Genomic DNA, 14,502 nt, shown 5'->3' with positions numbered 1-14,502 from the left:
GGCTCCAGGATCCTCTGGGCCTTCCTTTTATTCCCCCATGAGTCATCCGTATCTATTGCTTTGGGCTTAGCCTGAATTTTTTCTTTTGGGCTTGACTTGTTCTTCTGTTTTGGGCTTATTTTATTATGGCCCTTTCTTTTTCAAACCTCAACATACTGCTTGTGAAGGTCCTGGAGAAACTTACGGATATGGAAAAGAAGGCATAAATCCTACCAATGGAAAAACTAGAAGAAGTGAACTTGGGGCAACCCAAGGAACCCGAGGCCCATCCTAATCAGTAGCCAGTTATCAAAAAAAAAAAAAAAAAAGCAACTTTTGGAGCTATTGAAAAAATATGAAGATTTATTGGCTTGAACTCCTTCAAATTAAATAAGGCGCGTCCAAAGGATAAATTTCTTTTACATAACATCGATCTCCTCATAGATCCAACTAAGGCAACAACAATATCAACCATGAAGAGGCATACCATGGTTAGGGAACTCAAGAGTTTCTTACATTAGGAAGTTCACACCAAGACCAACTTTGGTCACTAGTGGACTATCCAAACTGTTGAAAAAGGGGAATGTTTTCATATGGGGAGTTGAGCAACCAAATGTCTTTCATAAAATTTCAACAGATCATAAGTCATTTGCTTACCGTATGGGTACTAGTCCATGGCAAACTCATTATTGTTGTACCTGGGATCTTGATCCCAAGCATACAAAGCATTGAAGGACACCGAAATGAGGTATCCCAACATAGAAAGGGATGTATGGTAGTCATGCATATTCAACAATTGAATCATTACTTTTCATCTCACCAAATCCTATTGGTGATAAGCTCTCATCCAATAAAAGAATTCCTCAATCAGCCCTTGCGATCTTGAAGAGTAGCCCGGTGGTTAATATTAATTTCCCAATACAACATAGGTCTGAAGGATCACCAGAGCTATCAAGAGCTAAGCTGTAACAAACTCACTGACCCAGTTCCCCGAAGAAGAGAAGTACCTATTAAGTGAGAAGATCTCTAAAAAAGTAGTAGCGGTAGAGATCCTTGTAAAGAAACAGGCTATGAGGTTTGTGAAGACAGCCTTCAATGAGCATGCCTAGAGGAAGCCATCGTCTTCCAGGATTCTCGTAAGAGGATCCCTCACTTGAAGAAAACACCATGACAGAATCATCTTGGTGGAGCTCTTGGCCACCAGTTTACTAGTGAGAGCAACCTTAGATGACTCATAAAAGAAGATTATTTCCATAAAGGATTTGTTCACAGCCAAGAGAGGATATTTTAGGAGATCCTCAGAGAAGAAAACAAACCCCCAACCCTTTAAAGAAAAGAAAAGAAATCAGTTCAGTGAGCCCACTTGAAAACGAGGGGCTACGAGGGAACTTTTTCTGAAGATCGAAAAATTCAATAGTCATGAACAAATTTTCCAAGTGGCATGGCCTAGGACTTGGGAAAGAGCAAATTTTCCATGTACCTAGCCTAGGACTTGATCAAAAAAAAAAAAATTCCAAGTGACATGGCATAGGACTTGGGAAAGGGCAAATTTTCCATGTACCTGGCCCAGGACTTGATCAAAATAGAAATTTTCCAGGTGGCATGGCTTAGGACTTGGGAAAGAGCAAATTTTCCATGTATCTAGCCTAGGACTTGATCAAAAATAAAAAAAGAAATTTTCCAAGTGACATGGCCTAGGACTTGGGAAAGGGAAAATTTTCCATGTACCTAGCCCAAGACTTGATCAAAACAGAAAATTTTCAAGTGGCATGGCCTAGGACTTGGGAAAGGGAAAATTTTCCATATACCTAGCCCAGAACTTTGACCAAAACAGATTTTTTCCAAGTGACATGGCCTAGGACTTGGTAAGAGCAAACTTTCCATGTACTTGGCCCAAGACTTGGCCTAGAACAATTTTTCTAAATACATGGCCCAGAAATTGGCCAAGAGCAAAAGTTTCCAAGTACGACCAAAAAAATGGTCAAAAGCAAAAGTTTATGGGTACAAGCTGTAGCACGTACCAGTAGTAGGTAAAAGTGCAGATTGTAAGCATATCCCAGTCATGGGTACAAACTATAGCATGTACGAGCAATAAGTACAAACCGTAGCACATCCTAGCAAATGATGCAAATTGTAAGCAAGGCCCAATGAGGGGTACAAAGAGAAAGAGCCTCGAGTGGGTATGAAAACCCAAAAGTGGGTGTATAAAGTGCACAAGATTGACCTTCTTGAAAGGAATTGGTTCAAGGGAGCCTAAGGAAGCAAGGAAGGCGTAACTTAAAAAAAAAAATTCTAAAAGTACATCATTCAAAGCCACAAAAGCATGGGTACTTTTGCAAGTCTCTATACAAAGAGATTAGTCAATGACATTGCAAACTAGCTAGCGACATTTCTCTCCTCCTACAAGGTGCAAACTCACTAAAGGCTTAGAGGTACTTCGACTCAACAAAAGAAAGGTACCCTTTCAATAAGCCCACTCATTAATACCATGTTTGAATATATCAAAACACTGCAAAATGTTGTGCAAGAGGTATCACCCACGCACTAATATTTTATTCATATAAATTAAAACGAAAATTCTAATATTTTGGTCCTCTTACTTGACCAATTATCAAAAATAAAAATTTGGAATTCTTGTGTGGTTGAAATCCTCACTGAAGTAATTTTTATTGCTATATCTTATTTGGCAATTGGCTTTTCCAGTGCATACACTAGGGGCTAAGACAAGATTAAAATTTTTTTCCTTAAATATATCTTTCACTTGATAAAAATTGAGAAGTCTAGTGCAAACTTTACTGTACATAAGTTCAGCCACTGTTATTTTCTTTGGCTCATGAACTAGATGGTATATAGCAATTCAACAATAATATAATTGGTGGCATGGTATGTGAATAATTTGCTGCAATCTGAAATATTACACAATCTAGGAAAAGAATAAGGTAAAGATCAAGAGCATCCACCAGAAGAGCAAATTTTTTAGCTAAAGTAAGGCATGGAGATGTTCTTAAGCCTTCTAAGTCATGTCCTCAGGGAAGTTTCTATCTCTTAATACATTTTGAGAAGAATAGCTAACCTTGATTAGACTCTAAATCAGCATGTTTTTATGATTCAATGATTTATGATATCATGGTCCCATTGGTAAGTCACTATCCATGGACTAAAAATCTCATGGGGCAAACATCTTGGTGTTATTCACCTTAGCCATAGCAAGCATGTACTACAATGCATAGAATATCTTTGTCAAAGTTCATGGGGGCTTCCCTTATTCAACCTATTTTGTACAACAAAAAAAATCTTGTTAACAAAGCTATGCTATCTTATATTAAGATTTAATATGTATTCAACATGATTTTTATGCTACTTTAAAAAAAAAACATATCCTAGAATTGCTAGCAAAAACATTAGTGCTAGAAATATACATATATATCTGCATATATTATTGTCAGTTTGACAAAGTTGATTTATTGAATACCAATCTATAGCTTAATACTAACATGAAGGTGAATTCTAATCTTTCGCAACATGTTAGTTCATCCCATGAAGGAAGTGTAGCAATTCCTTTGGAGTTTCTCTCAAGAATTATTTGATCTACACATTGGTTCTACAAACCAGAAAAGTGTCCAAAAAAATTTTATTTTCACGCGCGTGAGCTACAGGTAACCCACGAGCTCGGGGGGCTACTGTTGAGGTCCAAAATTTCACAAAAAAAAAGCCCATTCCATGAAAAGTAAAGAAGGCCCAATTTGTGCAGCAAGAAGAATCAACATTAAGGCTCTATTTATGTTCAAATTTCCAACAAAAAAGGTCATTAAAAATCCAGTAAAATCCAGTGTAAGAACTGGGTTGGGATACCCAGAGGCTGCCAGAGGCTCGGAATCCTTAGGACGTGTAACACAGCGTGGGATTGAGACAGCTCAAGAGAGGTACCACGAAATACAAGAAACGAAGAACAGATATGTCCTTCTCAAGCACCCAGTGGTGCAGCAAAGAACCAGAGAGTTTGGAGAGTGACAATTCATGAACAAAGGCTGGTACCTCAGGGAACCCAGAATGAAGAACTATAAGGGGAAGTGGCTGGAAAAACCTTCAACCCAGCAGAAATGGATTCCTCTCACCTAGGAAAAATGACAGCAAGGAAAGACAACCAAAAGCTTGTTTGAAAAGTGAGAAACCTTGAAAGAAGAAAGATTGAAGGTTAGCTGCCCAAGGATGTCCCGAAATGGAAAGTCAACAAGTAACTTTTAGGAAAACATCACTAAAAGATGAAAAATATCAGAAACAAAGAAAGAACCAGCCATTAAAGTGGCTGACATAACAGTAGCTTTGGTACCCAGGGAGCTAAGGGGGGAGAATCAACAGTATCCTGAACTCTAAAATGACACTATAAAAGGGAAAGGCAGCCAACATTGAAAGGGGATCCAGTAAGAGAAAATTACAACAGAATCGTTGAGAAAACTCTGTCAAAAACTCAAAGAAAGTAGTGAAATATCTCCCGGTATCCCATAAATAGCCACTATAGCACATGCTTGGATTCAAAAGGATTCAAACTTTGCAAGTCTTAGAGGCTTGAATAGCCATTAAAGTCTGTAATTTTTGAACTTATTTGAACCTTGTATCACGTCTTAGTGAGCACATTTGTAATCCACAATTAAGAAAAACTAATGAAGTATTTGTTATTAATATGAAGATTCCTAACAATTGTTTTGTGTATTTCCTGATTACTTTGCATTCCTTTTGCTGTTTTTATTATTATTCAATACAAATATTCTCGTTTACTAGTTCATGTGCATTGTAGGAAGCTTGCCTTGTGCACCACTTGGTTCTTAAACAGCCCCTTTAGCTGCCGTGAACCAAGCCCAGTCCACCAAACTACAACTACTTGGCCCAGGATCCTTGGGTTTGTGTGCTAAAGAAAAAAGCACTCTCACAGTTGTCATATTTGCAAAACTATGTAGCAAACTAGCATCTCGAGACTCTAAAACTTGAGTTCAAAGGTTGAACTCAAGTTTCTAAGACTCGAGTTGCATATAATGGTAGTCTAATGTGGAAAAAAATTCATGTGGAAATCGAGTAATTAAAACTCGAGATCTGAACAGTCCTCCACGAACAAACCTAAACCTCTTCTTCTTCATCAGTTCTTTTTTTCCTTCCTTCCATATTTGATTCTTCTTTTTCCTGCCCGATTTGGTCCTTTGTTCTTCCTTCCTGATATGGTCCTTTGTTCTACATCTAATTAGATTTGTTACTCTGTTCTGGATTTGATTTGGCCTTTGTTCTGGATTTGATTTGATTTGATCTAGTTCTATAAAAATCGAGTCCTATCGACTTGGGTTTAATTTTTATAAATTCGTGGCAAAAAACCTCCAGATCAACAAGTGAACTCAAGCCCATAAAACTCGAGATACTACTTTACTCAATCGTTTCTAACGCATGATAACTAACACTATTGTCTCCCAAATGCATGCTAGCCTGCAAATTACCTCCAATTGCTACTCTTTGTTATTTTTGATGACTATATAATATAATATATTATATTGTCAATATAGTTGTGGAATAGAATGCATATATTCTTGGGGTTTTAACCCCTTTCTCCTATGATTTCATTATTATTTTAACTAGTCGCTAACCCGTGCGATGCATGGGATAGTTGGTTAAATAACAATTACAAATAATCATACAAAGTGCGCAAAATATGTTCTTTGATTATAAATGTAAGGTGTTTCACATAACACATAAAGATCACACCTTGGTTTCTCTATGTCGATGAAAAATTATTGCCAACATTCCAATAGCTCATACACAAATTTGGACATAATATGAAGTCACATAATGCTCAATTGCAAATCAATTTATAATCTACCACTAATATAAATCATATAAAAAAAATTATTGATAACATGAATATTTAAATGTGTAAATAATCTCATGACAACATTAGCAAGACCATGCATTTGCTGCTAGGGAATAATATGCCACATAAACACATGGGGCACTATGCTACTATCTCTGATAAGAAGCAACTCATAAACACAATATTCAAAACTTTGAAAAGAAACAGCTGACAAATCATATAAGTATCTCTGCTTATCTACTCTTTATGGCCCACAATTTTGATTATGCTGGCTTCTTGGAAACTATTGAGAAGATCATTTGTAGCAACCTATATTTGTGTCAGATGCATCTAATTTCCTTTAGATACATCTTAAGTACATGCAAATAATAGTAGTAGTTTGAAAGAGTGTCTATTTGAAAGGAATCAAACAAAATGCCTATATATTTCAGTTTCAACTATCTTCATAAACAATTAAAAGCAAATTTCATAAACTCTTTGGATACATCTTAAGTAAGACATACAATCAATTTCAAAAACACCAAATGTTGGGTTGAAAGTAATACACAATTATTCGAAGCAGTGCTATTAGGCTCAGCCAAGCCACTCTCTATGGAAAAAAATTTAAAATACAGTAAGGTTCAATATTTGAAGCAATTGCTTGAAATCATTTAAGTACATGCCATCAATGAAGCTGCTTGAAATCATTTTAAGTACGTACCATCAATGAAGCTACAACATTAACATTGTTCATAACATTATTTTGTTATTTGTAGCACAAGTTCTTGGTTCATGATAAGCAATGTGCGCATGTAAGATATACATTGGTGCATGGAAATCTACGAAATCACCTACACAAAAACAAAAAAGGAGAGAGTTAAATCAATGATTGTGTAATAATCATAGTGTAGTTTAGATAGAGATGAATTCTAAATGCAGGTTTAGTCTCCTCCTTTTTTGGGTCTATAAAATTTACAAAATCATAGATGCATTGCAAACAAACACCAACTGATTTGATCAATCTATGATCAAATTAGAATGGAGTATATATGTTCATATTATGCTATTCTTTTTTATTTATTAAAAAAATTAACAACTTTCCTAATACCTGAACAACATGAACTTTTAAAAAGGAAAGAAGTGAGAGACCAACCACAACAAATTAATATCTTTCTTGATATTTAGTTTTTTAAAAGTTGGCAATATCCTGTAAAGATTTGCATTTTGAATTTCTCAACTCCAAATTCCTCGTTCATGACCTTTATTTTATTTTTATTTTTATTTGTATATAATACAACAATCACACTCATTACTTAAAATTAGGACTTAGATTCATTAACTTATAATTAGAAGATTTTTAACACACCTATCAAAATGAATACTCATGGCAGTCTCAATTTTCAATCAATCTTGTATTCCCAAAATAAGGCTACATTGAACAAAGCAGAAATATAACAAAGAGGCAAATGAATTGCAATCTGCACTTCAATTTTCTTCAATTGGACAAAGACATAGGAAATAAAAAGATGGAAAAAAATGACATCAACAAAGACAGATGTAAGCAAGAATCTACCTAAAAAACCCTATCTTTATAATTGAAATTTTGCAACCAACATTAGGAAAGAAAATTGGAATCACATATATTACAACACTTGCAACTCATGTTGATATAAGAGTCTTAGGATGCTTAGAACATCCTATGACAAAACTTAAAATTGAATGAAAAAGATGGCATAAAGAAATTGAAACAAATCCTCTACCAATGACAAAACCATAACCTAAATAAAGAAAACTTTAAAATCTCACAAAAGTATACCAAACAGGGAAAAATATTCTAACCAAAAAACAATAGTTGACCAAACAGATCCCCAGAAATTGGAAAAATAAAATGGGAAATTAGGGTACCTTTAACCCTGATTCAATTATTATTTTTGGCATAAGACCCAATGTCTGGTACAAAAAACACGGTATACTGCAATTGGAGAAAAAGACGAAAAATAATGAAAATAAGAAATCAGAAATTAATTAGGAAGATGGAATCTTAACAACAGTGAACAATATAGAAGTATTAAGGCATAAACAATGTAATAATGGAACCTTTGTTGTTGTAGGGAAGGAACGGCGCAAAAGCAAAAGAAGAATTTATACAGCATGAAGGAAAAAAAAGAAAGAAGCTATACAACAGTAAAAACTAATTTGAATCGTAAATTTAAAACTATCTTCACATTAAGACAGAGTTTTGATTGAAATTAACAAAACCCACTACGGGCTCCAAATCCATCAATCTAAAAGAGAAAACACTCCCAAACAAAATCCTAAATCATATTTAACAGGAAAACTTATAAAACAAAATTAGAAAACTTACTAGTAATAGTGTCTGAGAAATCATAGAGTGGGCCTAATTTCTGAGCTTTTCTCTAAAAATGCAAAAAATTACAGACCATAAACTCAAACTCAATAGCCAAACAGAAAAACACAGAAGAATTAACCCCAAAATTTTTAAATATACATAGAAAATAAAATTGAAGTATGCCTCAACTTGATATAAAAATGGGTATGTTCAAAGTTGAGGCTTTGGTTGATTTTGGAACTTTATAAACGAAGAGGCTGAGAAAAGGGGGTTGTGGGATTTGAAAATTTAAAGCAACGCAAATCAAGATTAATAACAAAATCAAAAACCAAACCTAACATACCATATCGTCCTCCCAACGGCCAGATGATTCTGGCGAAAACCCATTAAGAGAAATAACTGCTGCCTCTCTCTAGCAGAATCATTTTAGTCTTTGAAACTTGATTTGTCCTAATGTCCCATGAGAGGTGGTCTGTTAGATCTGATTGGCGTTTGGGTTTTGGGGAAGGAGAAGGGTAGAGAGATAGAGAAAGAGAAAGAAGGGTATGGGTCTTGCAGTGTTTGTTAAGTTGAGGCGTTTGAAGGAGAGACAGAGATAGAGAGAGAAGGGTATGGCGTTTGCGTTTGTATCAGGTATTGTTTAGAAGTTGAAGATTATCGGGTTTGTTTTGGGGAGAAATAGATATTGGGTTAGACATAATTACGGTGTTAGGTTTTTATTTATTTTTTATAATTTTATTTTTATAAATAATGCTGACGTAGAAAATTGTAAGAGCTTCAAAAGTTTCAGTTATATATATATATATATATATATATTGTGGAATAGAATGCATCTTAGATTCACTCTGACTCTTATGGTTCTCTTCAATCTTTTTTTAGAGTTTCAACTTATTACGTCCACTCCTGATGATAGCTCTTTTTATCATGGTTCCTCTTTTCCAACTTAGGCCTGGGCTTCTTCTTCTAAATAAATTAAAAAAAAAAAAAAAAAAAGGCCTAGGCTTGATGGGCTTGGTCAAGTTCCATGTCTCTCAAAACCCACAACAATTGGGCCTTAATGTAGAGCCCATTAGGCTCAATAACCCTGAGAGCCCTAGCCACAGCCTCCATGATACTCACACACCCACCACACGGCTCCTTCCTCAGAATCAATGATGGGTCGTGACGGTGGTTCAGTTGAGAAGACATTTGGTGAGGACTGGTATAGTAGAGAGCCTCGTGGGGGTGTTGGATGATTATTATTTGGGTCTTTGTTAGGATGGGCTCAGCCGAGAGTGTTTCGCAGAGACAGGCTCTGTTGGGTCTACTGCACTTTGAGTAGATGGGCCATCGTGGTTGTGCTAGTTCTAATTCTGGTTCGGTGGTGGTTTGTATGAGTGCGTTCTCTCTTTCTGCGTTTGACATCATCCTTAAGGGACCGTTTGGTATGGGACTTTGAGTGACAATTTTCAGTTTTTAAACAACATTACACATATTTTCACACACTTTTTCACATGTATTTTCAAAAAATACAAACAACGTTACTAGAACAACGTTGCCAAACGGAACCTAACTCTCTGCGTTTTGGGTGCTTGCTTACCAAAACGGTGCTTTTTCTTAGGCTTTAGATCTGAAAACCACATGTCGTTTATCACTTATATTTTCCATCAAAACCATACTATCAAACCAACATGTCGTTTTGATTTAGATTATAATTACATATGTCAACTTGCAATAATCCAACCAATAATGTGCTCACCCCATTTCTTGAATTATTCGCAATCGTTATAAGATGAACAAGGTATCTATGAAAAAATAGATTCTTTAAAAAAATATGGCTTTGGATTTAAAAAAAAAAAAAAAAAAAATTGCTCAGTATCTAATTTAAGTATCCGAGAATCCAAATCCATCGCCACATCAAAGCAAGTTTGTGACAAAGTATTGTTTTAAAATCTTGCAATAATCCAACTAAGAGGGGAATGCATGGCTGGAGAACCTATCAAGGAAGCCCCTGAATGTATGAATGATGTTGTGAAGAATGTTCAAGAAGAACTCATTGAAGTCAATATTAGCGAAGGAGGAAGAGAAAGAATGTTTAAGATAAGTAAAGGTCTACTGGAAGAAGAGAAGAAAAGATTGATAGCTCTGCTGAAAGAGTAAAAAGATGTCTTTGCTTGGGACTATAAAGATATATTTGGATTAGATCCAAAGGTGGTCACAGATAAGCTGAATGTTGACCCTAAAGCCAAGCCTGTGAAGCAACTAGCAAGGAAATATCGCTTGGATGTTGAGGAAAAGATCAAAGCTGAAGTGAGCAAGCTTTTGAAGGCAAGGTTCATAGAAGAGATCAAATATCTATAATGGTTAGCCAATATAGTTCCTACGAAGAAGAAAGGCGGGCAGATAAGAATTTGTGTGGACTTTAGGGATCTTAACAAGGCATGCTCTAAAGATGAGTTCCCATTGCCCAATGTTGATATTTTGGTAGATGCAGCTGCTAGACACGAGCGCTTTTCCTTCATGGATGGCTATAGTGGTTATAATCAAATCTTTATGGAGCCATCAGATGCTTAGAAAACTGCCTTTAAGACACCTTTTGGGAATTTATATTACAAAATGATGCATTTCGGATTGAAAAATGCTAGTGCCACTTATCAGAGAACCATGACTCTGATCTTTGGTGACATGTTGCACAAGCAGGTGGAGGACTATGTGGATGATTTGGTGGTAAAGGCAAAGAGCTCGGTTGAACATTTGTTGCATCTGAGATAGGTCTTTAAGAGGTGTAGAGAGTACAACTTAAGATTGAACCCTTCCAAGTTACTTTCGGGGTGTCTTCGGGGAAGTTCTTAGATTCCTTGTTCATTAGAAAGGGATTGATTTAGATCCCACAAAAGCTAAGGCAATTGTTGCTCTTACCCCACCAGCAACCTTGAAAGAATTAAGGAGCTTTGTGGGAAAAGTTTCTTACTTGAGAAGATTCACCCCTGGGTTAGCTGAGATCTTAAAACCCTTGGTCGAATAAACCAAAAAAGGAGTGGCCTTTGTGTGGTGTGACCAATGTGAGAAGGCATTTAAGAAGATACAAGTAATTCTGGTAGATCTTCATAACAAGGTGGCTCTACTGCTTGGTAAGCAACTTCTGCTGTACATAGCAAATACAGAGCAATCACTAGGAGCTTTATTAGCTTAGGAGCAAGGAGGTATGGAGAGGCCAGTATATTACATTAGCAGGCTTATGAAAGGACCAAAATTGAGATACTCCACGGCTGAATAGGTATGCCTTTCCTTAGCTTTTGTTGTGTCAAAGTTTAATCACTACTTTCTAGGGCATCGTGTACAATTATTGACCAAGAGCAATCCTATGAAGTACCTCTTAACCTACCATCAGTTGCCTAGAAGAATGGCTCAATGGGCCATCCTAACAGCGTGCCATGATATCGAATGCATAAGGCCAGCCGACTTGCTAGCCACCTTCCCAAGGACAAGTGATTTCTCACTTCCCCAACAGGAAATTTTGGTGACATAGGAGTAAGAATGGTCTATGCACTTCGATGGCTCGTCTACATCCCTGGGAGAAGGGATATGAGTAATTTTGAAGTCACCATGGGAGGAACACATGTTTGCCTATAATCTACATTTCCCTTGTTCAAACAATGAAGCAAAATATGAAGCCCTAGTAGTGGGATTGAAAGCCACCAAGATACTTGGCATAAAGAAATTAAAAGTGTTTTGGGATTTTGAGTTAGTCATTAAGCAAATCTCATGAAACACTTCACATCCATTGAATGCAAAGTAATTAACTAGAATGAGAAAAATTTGGCTAATTCACTGGCCACCCTAGCCACCAAGTCTGTGTTGAAGAAAGATAAGATGACCCTCAGAGTGGAGAAACAACCTATCCTGATCAAAGGTGGATTGTGCCCTCCAGAAGATTGGCGAGAACCCTTGTGGAAGACAATGATCCAGGGAAGGGATATTGGATCGAACCTGCCATCAAACATGAAGGACATCCTCAAGATTAATGGGAATCTGTTTTTCAGAGGAGTAGAATGGTTGCTGATGAGGTGTGTCTTAAGACAAGAAGGGTTGACATGAATGCATAGGTTTCACCACGAGATGTGTGGGCTAAACCTCGATGTCGGCCTATATAGAAGATTGTAGAGATGGCCAGTGATGCTAAGGAAGAGTAGAGAGATTGCAAGACTTATACTATTGTTCCCCCAGACTGAGTTGAAGTGCTGAATAGTGAGATACAAAAAGAAGATTGGCAGGATCCATATGTAAAATACCTTTTACAAGGTGGTCAGAGTCTATGAAATCCCTCTTTTTATTGGTTGTGCTTATGTTGGACCACTGTTAAGGACACGTGCATAACTTTCAATACTCTTGATGTCCCTTTCCTTGTCCAAGGATTGCTCCCAATGTAGTGGCAAGGTCACTCTCTATGCGGCTAACCTGACTTTGACATGCTCATTCTCTCTCCTCCAGCCATTACATAGTATAGTTGCTATATTAGGGTTCAAATGGGGGAATCATTGTTTGACACGTCTTTTGTACCTGGCAACATTCCTCGGACTATAAGGAACATGTTGCTGGACCATTAGGGCAAGAACCAGGAGAGAACATTAGAGAAAATAGTAGAAAGTTCCTAAGGAAGTGAGGTAGAGAAAAGGCCTCTCTTTTAGGAAGAACACCATCATGTACAAGGAAAACTTTCATTTTTCACATAATAGAGAGCTTGAAGGAGTAAGGGACATTCACCCTTGCTCACCCATGGTTTTTCATCCCTTCTAAAGGGTTTTCCACATACATTCTTTGTTTTCTTTACTTTCCTTGCAATACTTTCTTTTTTCTCTCAACTTTATGATGTTAAAGCTTTCATTTTTATCACTTTCGAGCTTTTTCATCAAAACGTATTGTTAGATAGCTCATCTATTTTTCATACAAGTTCACAACTCTAACTTGCATGTACATTAACTTAAGGATCACAAAGCCTGAAGTCTACACCACATTAATGCTATTTAGTTTGTGACATTTAAGAATCTTGCAAAAAAATCCAGTCACTAGTAAGCGAATCACATTTCTTAGATTACACCCTGACACTTATAAATTACTACCTGCCATTTAATATAAGGGTCATGCTAACGAGTGCCCTTAGGGCACTTGTTAATAATCAATTTTAGGAAAGTTTTGATACCACTTTTATGGGAAATGAAAAAAGCTGTCAAAATATTAATTAATTTTTTTTCATTTCCCATAAAAACTTTCTTTAAATGGATTATTAACCAGTGCCCTTAGGGCACTTATTAGCATTTTCCTTATTATAATAACAAGATTTAAGGAAATAGCTCTCTATTTGTAACCATAAAAAGGAGAAAAATAATGGAGTAATGCATGCACAAAAAATATTTAAAAAAAAAAAAAAAAAAAAAAAACGGCTTTGGATCTTAAGAATAAAAGTTCAATCTCAAACCCTTTTTTTTTTTTAGAATGAGTTCAATCTCAAACTTAAGTATCAAAGATAATGAGGTCGACACACCATATCAATGAAATTCAGTCAGTGACAAAGTTTCGTTTTAGAATCTTGCAATAATCTAGCAAATAATGAGTTAATCACGTTTCTTAAATTACACCCCTCATGGTTATACGTTGCTACTTGCCATTTATTTTAATAACAAAATTTAGGGAAATAGTTCCTGTAGGGTCGGGCTTGGGCCCGTGAGATTGAGAACGGCCCATGTGACCAGGGCCCAGCACAATGGGGATAGGATTAGTCTATTTAGAAAACGGGCAAGAGTCTTAGGATACTGTTTGGGGTAAACCGTATTGCGTTCGGGCCAAGTTGGGCCCAATACTAACTAGTAAGCTAAAGGGAAGCCGGAAAAGGGACAGTCAAATTAAGGTCGGTAACCGGCACTATCAATGCCTTTGGGGAATCCGCTACCAAACACTATTTGATGTTTGGAACAAGTTCCAAAAGAATCCTCTGAAGTTGTGAGCCTTCCTTGGGATTCTGATGGATGTGGAAATATGTGTGAAATGGGAAAATGGTAATGATGATAACCCCACTAATGAGAGACTATAAAAAGGGGAAGAGGGTCAACAAAGAGAGGGTTGAAAAAAAAAATAGGGAGTGAGAGATTGCGAAGAAGAGAGTGACAATAGTAGGGAAACAGAGGGGATAAAGGGAGAAAGATTGAGCTTGGACTCACCAAGTGAAGTTTGGAGCTCAATTGGTAGGATTGTGATAAAGCCCACATATAAATAAATTGAGGTCCAAATACTACTACTAGAGTAGGTTTGGGGACTATAGTTCCCTATCAGTAACCATTAAAATTGACCTTGCAAATGTAAAAAATTG

At 36.4% G+C, this 14,502-nt stretch overlaps 1 protein-coding gene across 1 annotated transcript; it reads right to left on the bottom strand.

Annotated features, from left to right (window-relative positions):
* Nucleotides 1-9,155: 9,155 nt before the first annotated feature.
* LOC126716487 (uncharacterized) lies at nucleotides 9,156-9,563 on the bottom strand. Its single transcript, XM_050417306.1, has one exon. The coding sequence runs from the start codon at nucleotides 9,561-9,563 to the stop codon at nucleotides 9,156-9,158; it is 408 nt and encodes a 135-aa protein (XP_050273263.1).
* Nucleotides 9,564-14,502: the final 4,939 nt, after the last annotated feature.

Source organism: Quercus robur, chromosome 3 (genome assembly GCF_932294415.1).
Source record: "Quercus robur chromosome 3, dhQueRobu3.1, whole genome shotgun sequence".
NCBI classification, from domain to species: domain Eukaryota; kingdom Viridiplantae; phylum Streptophyta; class Magnoliopsida; order Fagales; family Fagaceae; genus Quercus; species Quercus robur.
The sequence above is the reverse complement of the archived record's forward strand: the minus strand, read 5'-3'. Positions and strand labels throughout refer to the sequence as shown.

Coding starts and splice junctions, on each gene's coding strand:
- LOC126716487 (XM_050417306.1), bottom strand. CDS start 9,563: ATGTCAAACGCAGAAAGAGAGAACGCACTCATACAAACCACCACCGAA.